The sequence below is a fragment of the Malaclemys terrapin genome, chromosome 9 (assembly GCF_027887155.1).
Source record: "Malaclemys terrapin pileata isolate rMalTer1 chromosome 9, rMalTer1.hap1, whole genome shotgun sequence".
Classification (NCBI taxonomy): Eukaryota; Metazoa; Chordata; order Testudines; family Emydidae; genus Malaclemys; species Malaclemys terrapin.
In genome coordinates, this window is record NC_071513.1 from 22,374,852 (window position 1) to 22,392,118 (window position 17,267).

The 17,267-nt window shown below is 41.2% G+C and overlaps 1 protein-coding gene across 1 annotated transcript in view; it reads left to right on the forward strand.

Moving 5' to 3' along the window:
- Positions 1–15,289, forward strand: part of C9H8orf48 (chromosome 9 C8orf48 homolog) — a 40,118-nt gene extending 24,829 nt beyond the window's left edge. Inside the window, exons 4-6 of the mRNA XM_054040503.1 lie at positions 8,581–8,813; positions 11,464–11,616; positions 13,065–15,289. Coding sequence (XP_053896478.1) covers positions 8,581–8,813; positions 11,464–11,616; positions 13,065–13,169 — 491 coding nt within the window. The 3' untranslated portion in view covers positions 13,170–15,289. The remainder of the gene's footprint in view (positions 1–8,580; positions 8,814–11,463; positions 11,617–13,064) is intronic.
- Positions 15,290–17,267: the final 1,978 nt, after the last annotated feature.

The window sequence follows — 17,267 nt, forward strand, 5'->3', positions numbered from 1 at the left end:
GTGCTTAATTTAGAAGTCTAATCTCACCTCTGTGGGCTTGTCTATGCTAAGCTTGTTCCTCTTAAAAATTCTCCCATATGGTATCACTGCATCAGTTGAAGCAACAGTGAGGGCTCTAATATATCCATTTTAGCCACTGGGTTGTCTAGAACGGTTCTGAGCAGGGTTTGATGACATGGTGGTTAAAATACATGTCAACACTAGCACTTCCACCATCACTGGTGTGGATGGAGCTGTACCAGTGGTAGCAACACAGGGAAATTTTAGAGTAAAAAAGGCTAATATAGATACAAGCAGTGAGTACATGTAAACTTCTATTTCAGTGGTGTATGGTTTTTGTATGTGCATAAAGGGGAGCAGAGACCTATTTTTGTGAATCTGAGGTTGTTTTTTTAACCTGGCCTCATATATTCCTGTCTGCTGACTAGATCTAGTTTCTCATTGTTGTGTGCACAGGTTTCCACATGCCCAAAGACAGTAACTATTGACATATTTAACACACTACCCAACTAGGCTTTAAGGAGCTGTAAGGTTGAGAGGCAAACCAGGATCATCTTGTGCTGGTTGATAGCATATAACATGCATTAATGAATTAAACATCACAACATCCCTGAGTGGTAGGTGGGGATTATCTCCCATTCTACTGGGAGAGAGAGAAACTAAGGCATAAAGAGACTTAATGACTTTCCAAGGTCATGCAACAAACCTAAAGTAGTGCCAGAAAGAGGTCCCAGACCTTTGGACTTTGCCTTTGCTGTAACTACTCATCCCGGCTTCCTGTCGTCTCAAGGAAAGAGACAATGCAGAATAGTTAAGGCTGACCCGTTCTGTTGTACTGAGATACGACAACTACATGAAGGGTTATGGAATACATAGAAACATATGATGTGTCACACCAGAGTGAACTAGTCAGGTATGTTGCCTCTGGCTGATATTCTGGTTCTGATGCCAAACCCAAGTAAACAGGCTTGTCGTAGGAGAAGGATTCAAGAGACGGTTTTTGGCGATGGAACCCTCCCCCCGCATAAGCTGTGGAGTGGCAGCAGACTACATCACACAGACAAAATCCAATGGCTGCCTACCTGGACTCATTGTCCTCCCCCCCCCGAAACCTCCAGCACCATGGATTACAGTTCTGCAACATGCAGGGGGGGGGTTAAATTCCTGCATGAGCCCCCAGAAAACTGCTCCCCTGTGTTGGGAAGGACAGGGCAAGAATTCTGTCTATTCCAGTTTGAATTGCAAGTTTTTTGTACTGCATTGGCTTACAGCTGACACTCAGAGGAAGGGAGAGGCATCCCTCTCATAATGTTCTTGATTGTGCAATAGGATTTCAAGGATCTACTTCTTGACAAGACTCACCCTACCCCTGCCGACATAGCCAGTTTGTTCCCTGAAACACAAGGGATATATACATTTTAGTTCCCTGCAATAGCTGCACACAATTGACCTAGTTAAGAACACAGAGCCAGTCTTCTCTTTTAATCTATTAGTTTGCACAACAATTTTACTGTTGTCAGGTAAAATAATATATGGCACTGTGACAGAGTTGGACTCACCACTGTGGCACCTCCCGCTGGTCACTCCAGGAATTAGTTCAGTCCATGGGGAGCACCCTCTGCTGGTGGTGTCCCATCCATCATCTGTTCTCTGCTGGTGTCCGGACCCACGTTGTTCCCCACTCGGCAACATCTGTTTCAGACCACTGCCCTCCAACGGTGCCCTCCAAGGGGTGGAGGTTAGCAACAGTCCTTGCACCTGCCTCAGTGGCCAACCAGTCTCCAAAGTCTAGCCCCTTGTCTCAAGGGCTAGTTGCAGTTTGTTTTGGCCACCCTACTGCGGGGTCAGATGCAGTACAAGGGGGCAGGGCCAGCTCTAACTTTTTTGCCGCCCCAAGCAGCAAAAAGAAAGCGCCGCCCAGCCATAACCGCCCCCAGTGCTGCGCCGCCAAACTCCCCCCACCGAGCGCCACGCCGCTGAACAACCCCCACCGAGTGCCGCCGCACTGCCGAACACCCCCGTCCTCTGTGGCGCACCACGCCGCTGAACACCTCCTGCGCAGCGTTGCACTCCTGAACCATCCCCCCACACAGAGCACTGCCAAACACCCCCCACTGAGCGCCGCACTGCTGAACACCCCCCCACAGAGCACCACCACCAAACACCCCCCGCCAAGCGCTGCTCTGTATTGCCCCCGCCACCTCAAGATTGGCCGCCCCTTACCAGGTGCCACCCCAAGCACGTGCTTGGTTGCCTGGTACCTGGAGCCGGCCCTGCAAGGGGGGGGGCAGAGGAGAACAACCCAGGCCCACCCACTACTCTGGGTCCTGACCCAGGGACCCTCTAGTGGCAGCCTCCCTGCCCTGCCCTCCTCTCCCCTTGTCTAACTGTCCCTGGGCCACTTCCCATCTGGCCTCTTGCACCCTCTAGGCCCTTTCTATCAGGGCCCACAGTCTGGTAGGTATTGGGCCAGAACCTTCCTATGCTTCCCCAGAGCCTGCCCAGCACTGCTCTGTTCGAGGTGCTGGTCTCCTGCTCTGGAGACAGACCTTCCCCCACAAAGGTCTGGGACAGACTGCCTTTTGTGCACCTGGGCAGCCTTTATATAGGGCCTAGCCTAGCCCTGATTGGCTGGCTCTAATCTCAGCCCTGATTGGCTCTCAGTAGGCCCTTCCCTGATTGGCTACCGACCTGCACAGCCACTCTGGCCTACTCTAGCCCCCTCTCACATGGGGGTGGGGCAGGCGCCCCACCACAGGCACCTTTCCTCCAAAGAGATCCCAAAGCACTTCACAAATATGTACTATGCCACTGAAATCTAGCCACCTCTGAGGTAAATTTCTAGTGCACAACCCTGCAGGATAAAGGGTAATGAAGAAGTTTTATGGCCTTTGCTATACTGGAGCTCAGACTAGATGATCACAGTTGTCCCTTAGAATCTATGAATCTATAAACCCTCACCCTTTTAAGAAAAGTGCTATTAAAGCTTTAATGTCCATGGAGAGCTAATAAAGCAAAGACAAATACCTTTGTAATGTCTCATCTGGAAGACCTTGATCCTGCAAGGTGCTGAGTGCCCTCAATTCCTGTTGACAGCAGTCTTAACTTAACCAGGCAGGAGGCATTCACACCTTACCAGATGTGGCTCCAAATGATCAAATACTTATATTTAATAATAGTAACCTGATTTATCAGCTAGCCTGTAGCTACTCTGTATTATACAGTATACACAAATATTGTGAACTCCCTTTTTGCCTATTAGGCACGCAGCCTGTTAATCCATATCTGAACTGTCTGCATATTTAGACAATATTGAAAATCGATCTTGATATGCAGAGTTAAAATCCTTCTGAACAGCACTTATCATTCAAGCATGGGTGCTGGTTTTCACAATTAATTTTCCTTTACCCATTTTACAATTTCTCTTTTTAAAATACCAGAAATTGGTAGAACAAAATAACAACAAAATGCTTGCCAAGTTTCTAGTATTAAATCAAAGTTTTTATTTGAATAATAAAAAGTGCAAAATAAATCAAACACTGAAAAACTAGACATTTCTTTTTATTTTATTTTCACTTATATAACATTCAAACTCTTTTTTGGGTGGGGGGGAAGGGAATTACATGTGGAAAGCAAAAACCATGTAGGTCAGTGAGTTATAAACCACAAAGCAGGGTTTAAAATATAAACACAGCGACTTACTTATCTACATGGTGTGTGTTCAATGCCATTATAATGAGAGCGGCTGGGTGATTCAGTTTGTTGTGCTTGAATTCCCTAATGTTCAATGTTTTATGATATTATAAGTATGTAAAATACAGTTCTATTTTGATGCCCTTCTCCGAGCCCCTGAAAATAAGAACTTGGGGATGACCCAACATGCAGGGTCCTGGGAAACCAAGCATCAGTGAAGCATGTTTCTGGAACAATAATCAGCACTGTCAGGGATTGTCTGTAGAGAGATACAGTGACATTTACGTCTGCCGCTGCAAATGGAGAGTGAGCATTCAAGCATGTCTAGCCCAAAGATGGAAAGAAGAGAGAGAAGACAGAGAAGAAAACTGTATTAAAACCAAACACTCTGTGTATGCCCTTTCTTAGCATGTGATAGACAGGCAAATACTGTACATATATGCAGGAATCTGAAAGGATTAGAGATTAATAACAATGTACAATGGTATGGAATACCCGTTTTTACAAATTTACAGTGTGTAGTAACTTAACTCATTCCTTTTTATTAGCTGCCTCTTGTTTCAGTAAAATTTGAGTCCAAGATTCTCCAACTGTTCATTTTAAAAAAATAGTCTGACATTGATTGTGTCTGCCGAGACATTAAATCAGTGACTTATGATATGTTGTGCATCTGAGAGTTGAAGATCCCATTGCTTATTTAAAAGAATAAGGGACAATCTCACAGCCCTTGCCAACATTCTTTCTCACAATAAATTTGATTCTTATTTCTAGATTAATAGTTTCCAGGGCCAGAAGGGACCATTGTGATCATCTCTAGTCTGACCTCCTGCATAGCGCAGGCCATTGAATATTCCTTTTTGAATTAGAGCGTAGAAAAACATTGCTTTGATTTAAAAATTGCCAGTGATAGAGAATCCACTACAACCCTTGGTAAATATCCCAGTGGTTAAGTACCCTGACTGTTAAAAGTTTATGCCTTATTTCCATCCCTATTTGTCTAGCTTCAACTTCCAACCATTGGATCTTGCTGCTAGAGGGTTCTAAGAGGCCAAAGGTGAGCATGAGCTTTTGCTGTGTTCATGGCATTTGATGTGTTTGCATAGTCTGAACTAACATATGCTGATGCAAATCAGATGTAATGCCATTTAAGTTAATGAAGTTAGGCTGGTTTTAAAATGGGGTGAGATGCGGAATGAACACCTATATTTTATTTTATTAAAATTTAATATATAACTTGGTAAAGTGCTATGATAGACTGGCATATGGAAGGTACTGTTTCAGAATACATTTAATTCCATTTTAATTCAAATGAGCCATATACATTCATGCTGTATGTTAACTCCTAACTTGCCAAGCTATGATTTTAGTCATTGCTTGACAATGATTCTATGCACAACCTCCCACCTAGAAAATTCCTTTTAAAAGGAAGGTGAAAGTTTTTAGGGCAGCCTTGCAAAGTGGCGCATATTTACCAGCCTATGCACAGAATCTTTTTGCCCAGCCTTAACATGATAATGAAAATATATATTTTACATGCCCATAAAAAAAGACAAAGAAAAAAGAAGACTCCCCCTTAACCCCACAGATTAGTATATAAATAGATATTGGCAAAGATGATGTACCAGCTATTACTAGGACAGGGAATAAATGTTCAGAAGTGTATGGGCTGTGTTTCTGTCCCTAAGCCCTGCCTGAGAAAGTCCTCTACTGCTCCAATCCTCAGAGGTTCTGTGAAGTTACCTCTCACTTGATTTTAAGAGGAACTAGGTTTGGAACAGAAAACCCTTCTAGGGAGCTTGAGCCTGAGCGGTGCTGACCACCTACAGCGATTCTGAGGATCATGACCAGAATTTGGTCTAGTGGCTTAAGCCTTAAGCATGATGGCTCAAAATCAACCTTAAACTTGCAGCTTCCTGTTAATCATTTGACATTAGCAGACAGAACACCAGATTAGGGGGACCTGATCGGACTTGGTATTTCCTATCTTCCTATAATTTCTGTGCTTGTCTGAGAATTAAAGAATAGATACATAGACTTAGGGAGAAGTTGCTTAAAAGTGACCTGAAGAACTTTTTACTTTTCAGAAACTTCATTCAGGATTTTGTGTTTCTCCTTCCATCAGGTTATGGTAGAATTAATTCCAAACATGGCTGAAAGTGCTGTAATTCCTTATGCTGTTTCTGGTGCTTATGATACTGTCAGAGTCTTGGTAGATAATCAAAGGAAGAGCTGAGTTTTCAACTGTTTTGTTTTCGACTGTGTTCATTTGTAATTTTTAAGTCTGCACATAATATCTGTTATTGACTTGGGATTCTGTAAAAAAACATTAAGTTCCTTATTAACATGCGTTAAAAAAAGTATGTTCAATGACCGGGGCATGTGTGGGTCAAGCCTAATGGTCAGAGCAGAGAGTCAAAACCAAAGACAGAGTGAGGTACCAAGCCAAAGGTCAGAGTCGGAGTCAGGTGCTGAGCCAGGGGTCAGAGCCAGAGACAGCATTGCGGTAAGGCAGAGGAGCAGAGGCCCGCAGTAGTAAGGAACTGGGAGTAGATGGGGGTCTGGAATGGGGGACTGGAACCAGGAGCATGCAGAGAAGCAGGAAACAGAAGCAGATAGGAAGGGAGGGCTCAGGAGACAGGTAAGCAGGAAGCGTCCAACATCGCAGCCAGCCAAAGATTTCTTCTTGTGCAGACAATTTCCTACTGTTACTTCCTGGTTTATATAGTACTCCTTAGCCAGTCGGGGGACTGGATATTTCCCCCAAGCAGGAGATTTGGAGATGGGGCCCTCTGTGAGTTAGTCCTTCCCTGGACCCTTCCCTAGTTATTCAGGTGAGCTACTGGGTGGCAGTTGTTGCCTGAGGGCTGCCTGTGGGCTCGGGTTTGAGCCCTGTGATTCCTCACAGTATGTTGTATATATGTATCTCTGTGAAATAAATAAAACTCAAGTACTGAATTTTTGCAGTAGTAGTTTTCTTTTTTGCTTTATCCATTCTGAGAGCAGTACATGTGAACATGTGCACAGTTGATTAGTGTAATTAAAACTCGATGCCTCTCCAGTGTATCAGTCCAACTTTGTAACATGGCCTATGTGCTGCACTTGTAGGGGAAAGGACTTGATGGCTGCAATTATCTTTTCCAGTCAAACCTCTGTGATCTTAACTAAGAAAAAGGCAATTTTGTTGTATTGCTTTTAAAGTATGGCTCATTCTTATTCATGTAAGTGGGATACGAGGTAATACCATGTCTTGCTTTGTCGTTAGTGGAATTGATACACCAAGTCATAAGGAGGAATAAATTACCGTGCTATAATTGATTCTGAACTGTGGCTGTTACAGTTCACTCGCTTTCCTTGTCGTCCATAAAGCAAGGCTTACTGTTTTCAACTTCACTTAATCTTAAATATAGATCGCTTGCTCTTTATAAAGAAAGGCTGCGTTTCTGAAAGGATGTTCTGTTTCCTTCCAAGATTCCAGAGCTACATCTTGTAGACATCACATTAAATTCATCACAACATATTTAAGAGGAATTTTGTACGCTAGCTTATTATTTTTTAATATTTGTATTGTGGGGATGCCCTAAGGCACCAGACAGAATTGGAGCAGTACTGTGCGAGGTGCTAGGATGTAGCTCTGGAATCTTGGTGTTTGTCTCTGAGGAAGACCTGGTGTCTGCCCTGAAGAGTTTACGATCAAATTTTCGACAAGATACGACAAAGGAGGGGAACAGCCTATAGGAGGGAATTGTTACAGTGGTACAATTACACTGTCACATAGACTTGGCAGGGCACAGCTTGATATTTCTGAATAATATGAATTTAAGCACATGCAGTTGGGTTTTGGCAATCATGCAAAAGCAAGTTGAATGTGGATATAGAGAAATACTCTTTATCCTCCATAAAACACTTAAAAACAGTGCAACAGATGAAAGCTGCATGGAGCCATCACTCAACAAAGCATGCTGCTAACGAAATATGCAACTAGTAACCACAAGAAATTTGTTACTCATTTTATCTGTTCTTTATGGGCTGGATCCAGTGCCCATTGAAGTCAATGGAATGACTCATGTGACTTCAATGGGTGTTGGGTCTGGCCTTAAATTCATTATTACGCTACTATCTTAATTGTAATTTCTCACTTTTTTATTTATTATTAAATGCCACCTGAAAGGAAGAAGGAAATGAGAGAGTGAAAGATGATGTTTAAACCGAACCAAATAAAGAATGTATTAGATGAGCATTGAAACTTGGGAGGAAAGTGTTTGCTAATGAAATAACATTGTCCTTTAAAAAAAATGTGTGAGGATGAACTGTAGATTATATAATATATTTTAAGTGTTTTCCAGCAGTAGCTTTTAATAGAACTGTAACTACTAAATGTGTGTGTGGTTTGCAATCAGATCTGGAGTTCTGACTTCAAATGTTAATGAATTTTGCTCTAGCAGATTGCAGTTCCTGCTAAGAAGGGGTTAAATCCAAATTAAGCAATCATATGGTCTCCATTAATGTATTAAGTGTCTAAACTAAGGGTAACTTCTGTATTGTTTTATTTACCACATTTACTTTTTCTCTTTAGTAAATCTGCATTTGTCTTGTGTGCTCTACATCAAGTACTTTCTTTGCATGTGATCTTTATCCTATCCCCTTCTTTTTGGACTGTGTTTCCTTTTTGGTGCATCATAGAGGTGTTTATACTTTGCATTTTTCTAAATGGATTATACCAGATTTACATGTAAATGTTGCATTGCTATTATGAATGCAAATACCTTCATACCTGATGTTGCAGGGTTTTTTAACCACATGATAAGAGGTCACAATAGAAGACTTGAGATTCTTCTCCTCTCTGATATAGTAATTGCGATTTTTGTTTTGATGATGCATTGTTGACAGAAATTACTGAAGTATCAGATGAAGAATTGGATGCTCTGCAGTCTTTTTGCGCCATTAAGATAAGCCAGATCCATCATCAGCTGAACTCTAAGCAATCAAACAGCAGCAAACATAAAGATCTGCAGCATGGATTCACTTCAGAGAAGCCAGTGACAGGTGACTTGAACTGTACTATATCTGATCAGCTAGTGAACAGAATCCATCTGAAAAATATCAGTGAGACAATGAAACAGGTACTGTAACCAAAACATAAATCATGCCTGTTTGTTTGTTGGTTGGTTGGTTGGTTTGGAGGGCTCCTAAAGAAAAATTGAAACTATATGGGCCAAATCCTGCTGTCCTTACTCATGCAAAACTCCCATTGACTTCATTGTGAGTTTTGCCTTAGTGTGGACTGCAGGATTTGTGTTTCTGATTTTCTCATTAAAGACCATGCTGCAGAAATGCTTTTAATAAATAGCAAAATTATATAAAATGATGCCTACTGACAAAATTCTGATTTTTCATTGCGACATTATATACGATATGAGTAATTCACAGAGGCAGGGGTGGATAGTTATTGTCAACCTCTATGACCGTTAGGTTAACTGGGGAGTAGAGTAGTAAGTAATGCTTGTCAGGCTGCCCTTGCCCTTTTGTGTGCAGAACTGTTCTGGAAGTGACTTGTGGAGTCTGGGGGCAGCATCAGAGAAACGTGCTCACTGTCCAGGAGGTTTGGCATCCCCACTATAACAGTGCCCCCGTTGGTTAATGTACAAAGTGGCATTGGCTCTGCTCAAAAGAGGTCAGAAGCTGTCTTGCTACTTCAGCCACAGAGAGTTGACAGGATTGCAGTCAAAAGAAGTGGTGGATGACTGAAGCCTCCAGGGCAGCCTGGGAGAGTAAAATATGAGAGCCCTTCCTCTCCCCTTTTGTATAAACTCTTTATTGTAGTCTGGAATTAGGAGTGGCTATCCGGACACCAGCACAAAACCAGAAATATGTGTAAATATATAATACATTTTGGGCCAGATGTTTCCTGGTTGCAAGAAGGGAGGGCACAAAAAAGCTCACCCCTTATGCCTGTTCTCGGTTGCAGTCCCTGGTCTCTCCTGAGGTCATGCTTCTCTAGGGAATATATGAATGTGGGCAGTAGGGGAGTGTTTTTTCAGAAGGGTAAATATTGCTGGATAGATCTTCACCTTAGGGTCACTTGGCCGTGGATGTATCTGGCCTGTAGCATGGTTTAGCTTTTGATTGGAAAACTGACATCAGTGTTCCTAGATAAAAAAGATAATATCCACGGAGACAAAGGTAAAATATTTTAGCACATAGGTATGGCTTTAGCCCGTCACTGTGAATGACACATTAGCAAAATACCTTTTAAGCTAAGATTACATGGAAAATTGTTGGCTTTTATTTGTCACTGTTTTGCACGAAAACCAAGAAGTGTTTAGGCATATTTTAATAGAAACATTCCTAAATGCCTGATCCTTTTTTTTTTTTTTTTGGCCAACCTTTAATTTTTAACACTTGCCTAAAGAATAAAATGTGCCTGATAGAATCTGGGTTGCATCAGTGAGTTTGGTAAGATGTGCATGTGTCATTTTAACAGTTTGAAGGGCTTTTCTTTTCTGCCAGCCCAGTGCTCCTTTCCCATAGGACAGGCAGACTGAGACAAACAACGCCTCTTTCCACTGTGTGTGTGTCAGGAATCACAAAACTGTTGTTTATTCTCCAATGATCCTTGAATTCTAACTTTGTATTTGTAAGGGGGGTTGAATATGTTACTGTGACAGTCATCACCTACAGATGCCTTTACCCATAAATCTTGGTGTTGGAAAGTGTCTGTGCCTCATTTGAAATGGGTACAGCATGTCTGCATCGGAGAATAATTTTGATAGAACCAAAAAATGAGTGGTGAATAATAACTGCAGTCATGTATTTTGCTTCAGTTACTACCACATACATTTGCTTTAATTTACTGCCATACAGCATGTAAAAGTAATTGTTAAACCATTCATCAGCTAACCCTGCGCCAAGTGAGCAGAGAATAGTGGGGTTGTTTTTTTTCACTTGTTTCTTCCTTTTTGGTGTTCAGTCCTGGGATACCGAGAGCTTCATTTTTTTAACAGTTTTGAAATTACAGCTACTTACCTCCTTTCACTACACTAAAATGTAATAAAAAACAGCTATTGATAAATTTGTAACAGTCTATAAGCCTGACTCTTCTTTCGCTTACATTGGTTTTACTCTGGTGTAATTCCATGGAGTTAGTCCTGATTTACATCTGTGTAAGTGAGATCAGAGTCAAATCCTATATAGATGTATATCCTGAGATTTGTATAAAGCCTTTAAGCACACTCAAGGTTTTGTGGTAAATAAGCTAACACACTTTAATAAATATTGTTATTCAACACTTGAAGGAAACTGCTTGTTCAATTTTACTTTGGTTTTAATTCAGAACTGTATGTACATATTTGAACCAATATCGCTTTAGGGTTCTTTTTCTTGTTAAAAGTTGTGAAGATATTTATTATCTTTTAAAAGATGGCATGTAGTTTCAGTTAGCCTGCTACAAGAAAAATCTGTTGTATTACCAGTCAGTGATATGATGGCTGAAAAAAATCAGATTAACCTTAAATGAAACAAAGTTACTGCTGCTAGAAATGGTAGCACATGGGGGAAAGCAAATGTAGTTTAGTGTAAAAGTCATTCAGACCAGCTCATCAAGATGATATTGTGAAAAAGATTATGAAATAATTTATGGCTCCTTAGAAGAGCAAATCTTTCTCTTCAAAAGCTATATATATCTATATTTTTTATTTGTTATTTTTTAATAGAAGCGATCACCTTGCTAAGATATATGTTACTCGTTCATTTTTTCAACTTCTCATTTTACAGGTGAAAGAAACTAAACTACACCAGCCTTCACAATGCCATGATTGTAAGAAAAAATGGACAGAACTGGCCAAGATTACCTTTCTCAGACAAAAGAAGACTTTAGTGGAGAAAGCTTTACTCCAAGATAAATTAGAAGAACAGATTTATGTCAAAGTAAGCAAATGTTATTAAAACAAACACTCCAGTGCATTTTGTACACACTTGCAGTTGAGGAATCCGTGAGCTAAATTGCATCCTAATTTATGACCATGCAGTCGCATAGACCTGCATGTAATGTGAGTTGGGATGGAATCTGGCCCCATGTCGTTACTAACCTGCATGGGGTTAGATCCTCACCTTGTGCTGATCATATCTATGGAGCTACTCTGATTTACATCAGCTGAAAATCTGGATCACCATTTTCCAGAGGTTTTTTTATATTGGGCGTGTCTGGATTGATTTCCCATGATCTGTTTTCTGATTGGCTAGCCAGGAACATAGTAAATTATATCATTGTTATATGATGCTTGCTGGTTACATCCACACAGGCTTCCATCCCATTTTCTCTCTTTTCAAGGACTGGGGTGCAAGGTGACTGCCACATTGCATGGATGCAGAGGCAGTTTTACTGTCGCAGAGGCTGTTCCTACTGCTCTTTCTTAACCATGACTGTATTATGGTGCTGCCATTTGAATTTCATCAAAATAAAAAGCGTTCTCATGGGGTTTCAGATAGAAACCTTGTCTATTTTTCCTTACAGCTTCAATGAGCTCAAGATGGCAGCCACCTTGTGAATTGTAGATATGGAATGCAGAAGTTTTTCATTTACAATATTCTCCTGCTTGGCATGCACACTTCATCCCTTATCTTATGGATTCTCAAATCACCCTGTTTTGTACCTGAAGCGAGTTTTGTAGTTGCTGGTTTTCCCACTACTCTTCATTCTAACCTAAGTATTTACACCATGCTCATCATCAAGGTTCATGAGTACCTAATGCAATGGAGGGGAGTAAGACCTAGTGAAAACTGGCCATAGACTCAGGGAAAGAGGAGGAAGAGTGGCTCTGCAACATACTCTTTCTATCTGTCAGGAAGAAGCCCTTCCAACCCCATATTCTGCTGTTCAGACTCTTTGTTTCTGTATTATGCCTGGGGAGATGGCTGGTCTGCAGCAGCATCGACAGATCAAAAGGGATTTCCTCTTGAAAGATAATGTTGACCCGATTAGCATTCTGTCCCATGGATTCCTACTTTCATGCTAGGAAAGCCTTCTGGAGTGGGTTGCTCTAGGCCCTGACAGCATGGGCGTGCACCTAGGGAACTGAATAAAGGCAGTGAGCCTCTTTGCCCCTGCCCATCTCAGATGTCCTGAGATCCCTGGGATTTCTCTGGTTTGCTGGCTCTCACATCCTGCACACTCTGATGTAGGGAGAATCCTCGTTCTCTGATGCAATGTTCTGCAGGATATTGTGAGCTGTAACTCATTACATTTGCTGGCCCTTCTATGGGTAGCTCTGCACAAAGGATAATTTGGCCCTTAAGATGGCCTGTATCATTATAGTATGTGACAGATGGTAGGAGTCCAAAATAAAATGCCTCACTGCAGTTTTCTTTCATTTCAGGACTCGCTCACACTCATAGGAGAAATACACAAAAACCTCCCCAAGCTTTCAGAGGATCCAAGGAGTATATGGCAAAGACTGAATGAGAAAGGTCAGAAAGTGTAGAGCCTGGTTATGATGAGCATTAATCAAAGAATGTAAGAGCTGGCAAAAATCTTCTGGTGACACTCATGTGCCTAATGCCTACTAATGAGAACTGTTTTGTTAGTGACAAACTGATCAGTGGGCAAATATTCCTGCAGGTAGAACCAGATATTCCCAGAGCACAGGATTCCAGCTGACAGTCCTGCTCTGTGTCCTTCCTGAATGCAAAAGCTGCAATACAGTGTAGTCCAACCAAATACATTTTTCAAATTATGGAAGCTGACATTTTTTTTATTATTATTCTGACAAGCAATAACTATTGTATTTGTGGGTTTGCTTATGGGATTTCAGAGCAGCTCACTGCTTCTTCCATCTGTACAAAAAATAGATGGTTCTGTTTTTCTGGGTGGGGAGGTGTAATTATTGGGCTTCAGCTCAATCTTTACCTTCTGCTTCCTGTTAAATTGAAAGCTAGAGCCCCAGGTGGAGGAGAGAAAGAGAAGGTTGCAGAGTAACTGTAAAAGGAATAAAATGAAACTGGGCATTTATAGAACTGAAATAATGAGAATATGAACTGAAATAAATCAGTAACCCTGAGGATGCCAATAGGACAAGAAATGGCATTAAATTAATCATAGAACCTGTCTGTGGTGGATGTTTAGAAAGAGAAAGAAAACAAAATACAGAATAAAACTGGAATAAAATGTCAATTAAGATAATATTTTGACTGTTTTCTGAATTTGCTGATGCATTTGCTGTCACTTTCTATCGATTCCTGAAAAGGAATGTCACTATCTCATTGAGATTATCTCTGGGTGAAAGTCTGATACTAATAGGAAGTCCAAGGAAAGGGGCTTTGCAGAGGAGATCTCTGGGAGCAGGAAGCAATGAAATCCTTCTGCTCACTCCAAGCAAGGCATGTGGGCAGCACAACTATGACCACTAAGTAGTCTATGATCACCATCATGGCTTCTACTGACAGCTGTAGCGCGTTCCATCATCCCTCACCGGGGATGTGTAGCCAATGGATCCACATGAGTTGAAGACCTGCTGGCCTCTGCAACCTCCATGTTTTCAGCACGTTTGGGCCTTCCACAGCAATTGAGGATCTGGGAAGACATTTGTCTATCAAATGTGTATATGAAGGAGATCACTGCCTAATAGTTCAGTGGCTTGTTAAGACATTAGAATGGTACTTTGGTGTTGCATTTTTTTCCCTTTTGGTAAAAGAAAATCTATTGATGGGGTTGATTTGATGTTCTGTTTAAACAAACTATAGGTATGTAGTTGTTACATATACTATGTACTGTAGCTATCAGATCAGTGTACCCAGGGTTGTGTGTTTAGCCACATGGTTTCACGATGCCCAAATCAATATAAAGCATGAAAATAAATTAGGATGGCGGGAATTAGAGGTTCACTTAGATTATCCTTGATCTTGTGGTATGAATAACCTCCATGAACGATTTCATTAGTTTTGCCTGAGTAGGTTAGGCCTTCAGTGAATCTCTAGAGCAGTCTTAAATTCTTTAATACTAGCTGTTCTCATTCTTTCACTGGCAGCTTATTCCACCTTCTAGCAACCCTCTGGGCATAGTTGCCCATCCTAAGAACTCCCATTAGCATAACTTTCAGTTTTAGATCACGACTGCAACTTATATAGCTATCTTATATGGTGAGCAAGATGCCACTGGATTTTTTTGTTAATGCACCATCCTTAGGTATCTTAAAATCCCCCATAAGTCTCCTATTTTCCACTTTTATAACCCTGTTCACATTAGACATTCCATCTCTGCCCCATATTTGTCTTGTGACTCCACTTCCCCTCCCTTCCCAAACTCTGCCTAATTCTTTGTTGACCTTTTTTGAACTCCATTAGCAAAAGTTCCCCCGTTACTCAACATAACGTCTCACAAGGGCTCTGTTATGGAGCAGTGGTAGCAAAGTGCACACACAAAAAGGGAGGCCATGCCTAAGACCCTCTGAAAATTTACCCTTGCATAACACAGTGCAAAATAATACATCTGTGTAGCTTTGTTTGACTACTAAAAACAGGGAATATTAGATACAGGGTTCTAAATACATGTTGACAGGACACAACAGTGCATTTGAACTCTGCTTTTGCTGTTCAGATTGTCACTGGAAATCTTGAAGTATTTCTTTTTAACTCTTAGTTCTCAACTGTTTGTGTAAATACACTGAATTATAAGTTCTTTCGATCAGGCACTTACCAATTTTATTTTCCCGCAGTGCACCATTCACACCCAATTTAGAGAGGCAGTTCAGAAAATTCATTTAAAAATTCAGCAGCTGTATGGTCTGTGGTGTGTATCTTTTTCTGCTGCTCAGTACTGCAGGCTCAGAACAGTTTTGGAGTTCTTCTCTTTCATATTTTATCAACAGTAACTCTGGGATCTGACCACTTATTTTCTGTTACCTGGTTGCAGCTATTGCTGATGTACAGTATGAAGCAAATGAGAGAGCTTGCCCTGTAAATTACTTATTTCATACTCCTGCAGGGCCTGAGACTAGTAACCAAAGAATTTTGACATGGAGACCACAGAAAGGCGCCTAGATCAGTGCTTTTCCTTTTACACTCCCCAGGAGCCATTTATTTTTTTGAGAGAGATTTTTGTTTTGATCTGGAGAAACATCTTTAAAACTGTGATCAAGAAAAATTTATTCATCTGGTTTCCTTGTCTGTGCTCATTGGGGTATAAAAGGAGCAAAACTGATGCGGGGTGAGTCATACAAGAAGCAGATGTGGCACTGAAACAAATTAGTCCATCCATTGTTAAGTGTCATTTAGAGTTTTTCTTTTTTGGTTTTCATACTGCACACTCTTACCCTTTTTTAATCCTCTGAATGATTTGTGAAGTATTAGAGTTTATTGCTATGAACATCTTGCAAATGCAGAAGTAATTTGTTTTTGTTACATACACTGATTTATTTTACATATTCATTAGTAATGGTTTTTGTGAGGCTGCACTTTATTTCTTGCTAACCTGACCATGAATGTTGCTGAATTGACAACCTGAAAGATTATTATCCTGAAGCTAGCACCAGACTGATACAGCATTGGCTACTATGGCAGTGCAATCTTCCTCTGAACTGTCCCACCTCTCCCTGAAGAGGTCAACTCTGAGGGGGATGAAGTTAACTCCAAGACCATTCATTCCTTAGCCTCTTTTCTGAGCACCAGTTATAGGAGGGGACTCTATGATATGGATGCTTGCCACTAGAAAATAGGCCAAAATATCCATTTCATTCCCCATAGGCCACTGCAATGCCTTAAGATGATAATGATGTTCGATTGCTACTGACCTGGACTGGATTTAAACAAGGGCAGAGGTGAAAAACTGTATATCTCATTTCCGATCCCTTGTGCTCTCTGCTGCTTGGCTAGTTTCTTCACCAGTAAGCCTCATAGCAGTTTTAAATTTCTTCATTGTGTGCAGGCCACACTCACTGGGAGAGAAGTTTAGAAGTGCCACAAGCTCTCTAGTGCCCCCTGCCTTGTCAGAAACTCATTCCTGATCAACAATCTACAAAGCTTCATTGGGGCCAAGATTATACAAATTCACCTTTCCTTCCTTGAGACACCTTTCACTGTAGCCAATGTCATCAGAGCCGATGAAGCCAGTCCGATCCCATTCATTCAAATAGAAAGTTTGTCAGGAGCGTTGAACTGGTGGCAATGAAGTGAAAGGTTTACTGCTTTAAAGAATAGTGCCCTCCTGTGGGGATGAATCATCGTATGGACATAGTGCCCGGTTTCTACGCCGCTGCAAATCTGGACTAACTCTACTGATTTCAGTGCAGTTAACCCAGAATATATACCCTGGTATCGAGTGTGAAAGTTGTTCTAATATGTGCCCCGTGTCTTCAAGTTACAACTTAAATATTATCTGGTATGACAAAGAAATGACCTTTTATTGTCTCCACTGAATAAAAATGTAGCTGGACACACAAACATGCGCAAATTGGTGCTGCATACAGGATAGATGTTATAGTAAGTGGCACTTGGTTCAAAATTTAAAATGTTTCGGTTTTTAATTTTCACAAATGTATATATCAATGATGTGTGGATTAGGTTTGCATTTTTGTCTTCCCCAGTGT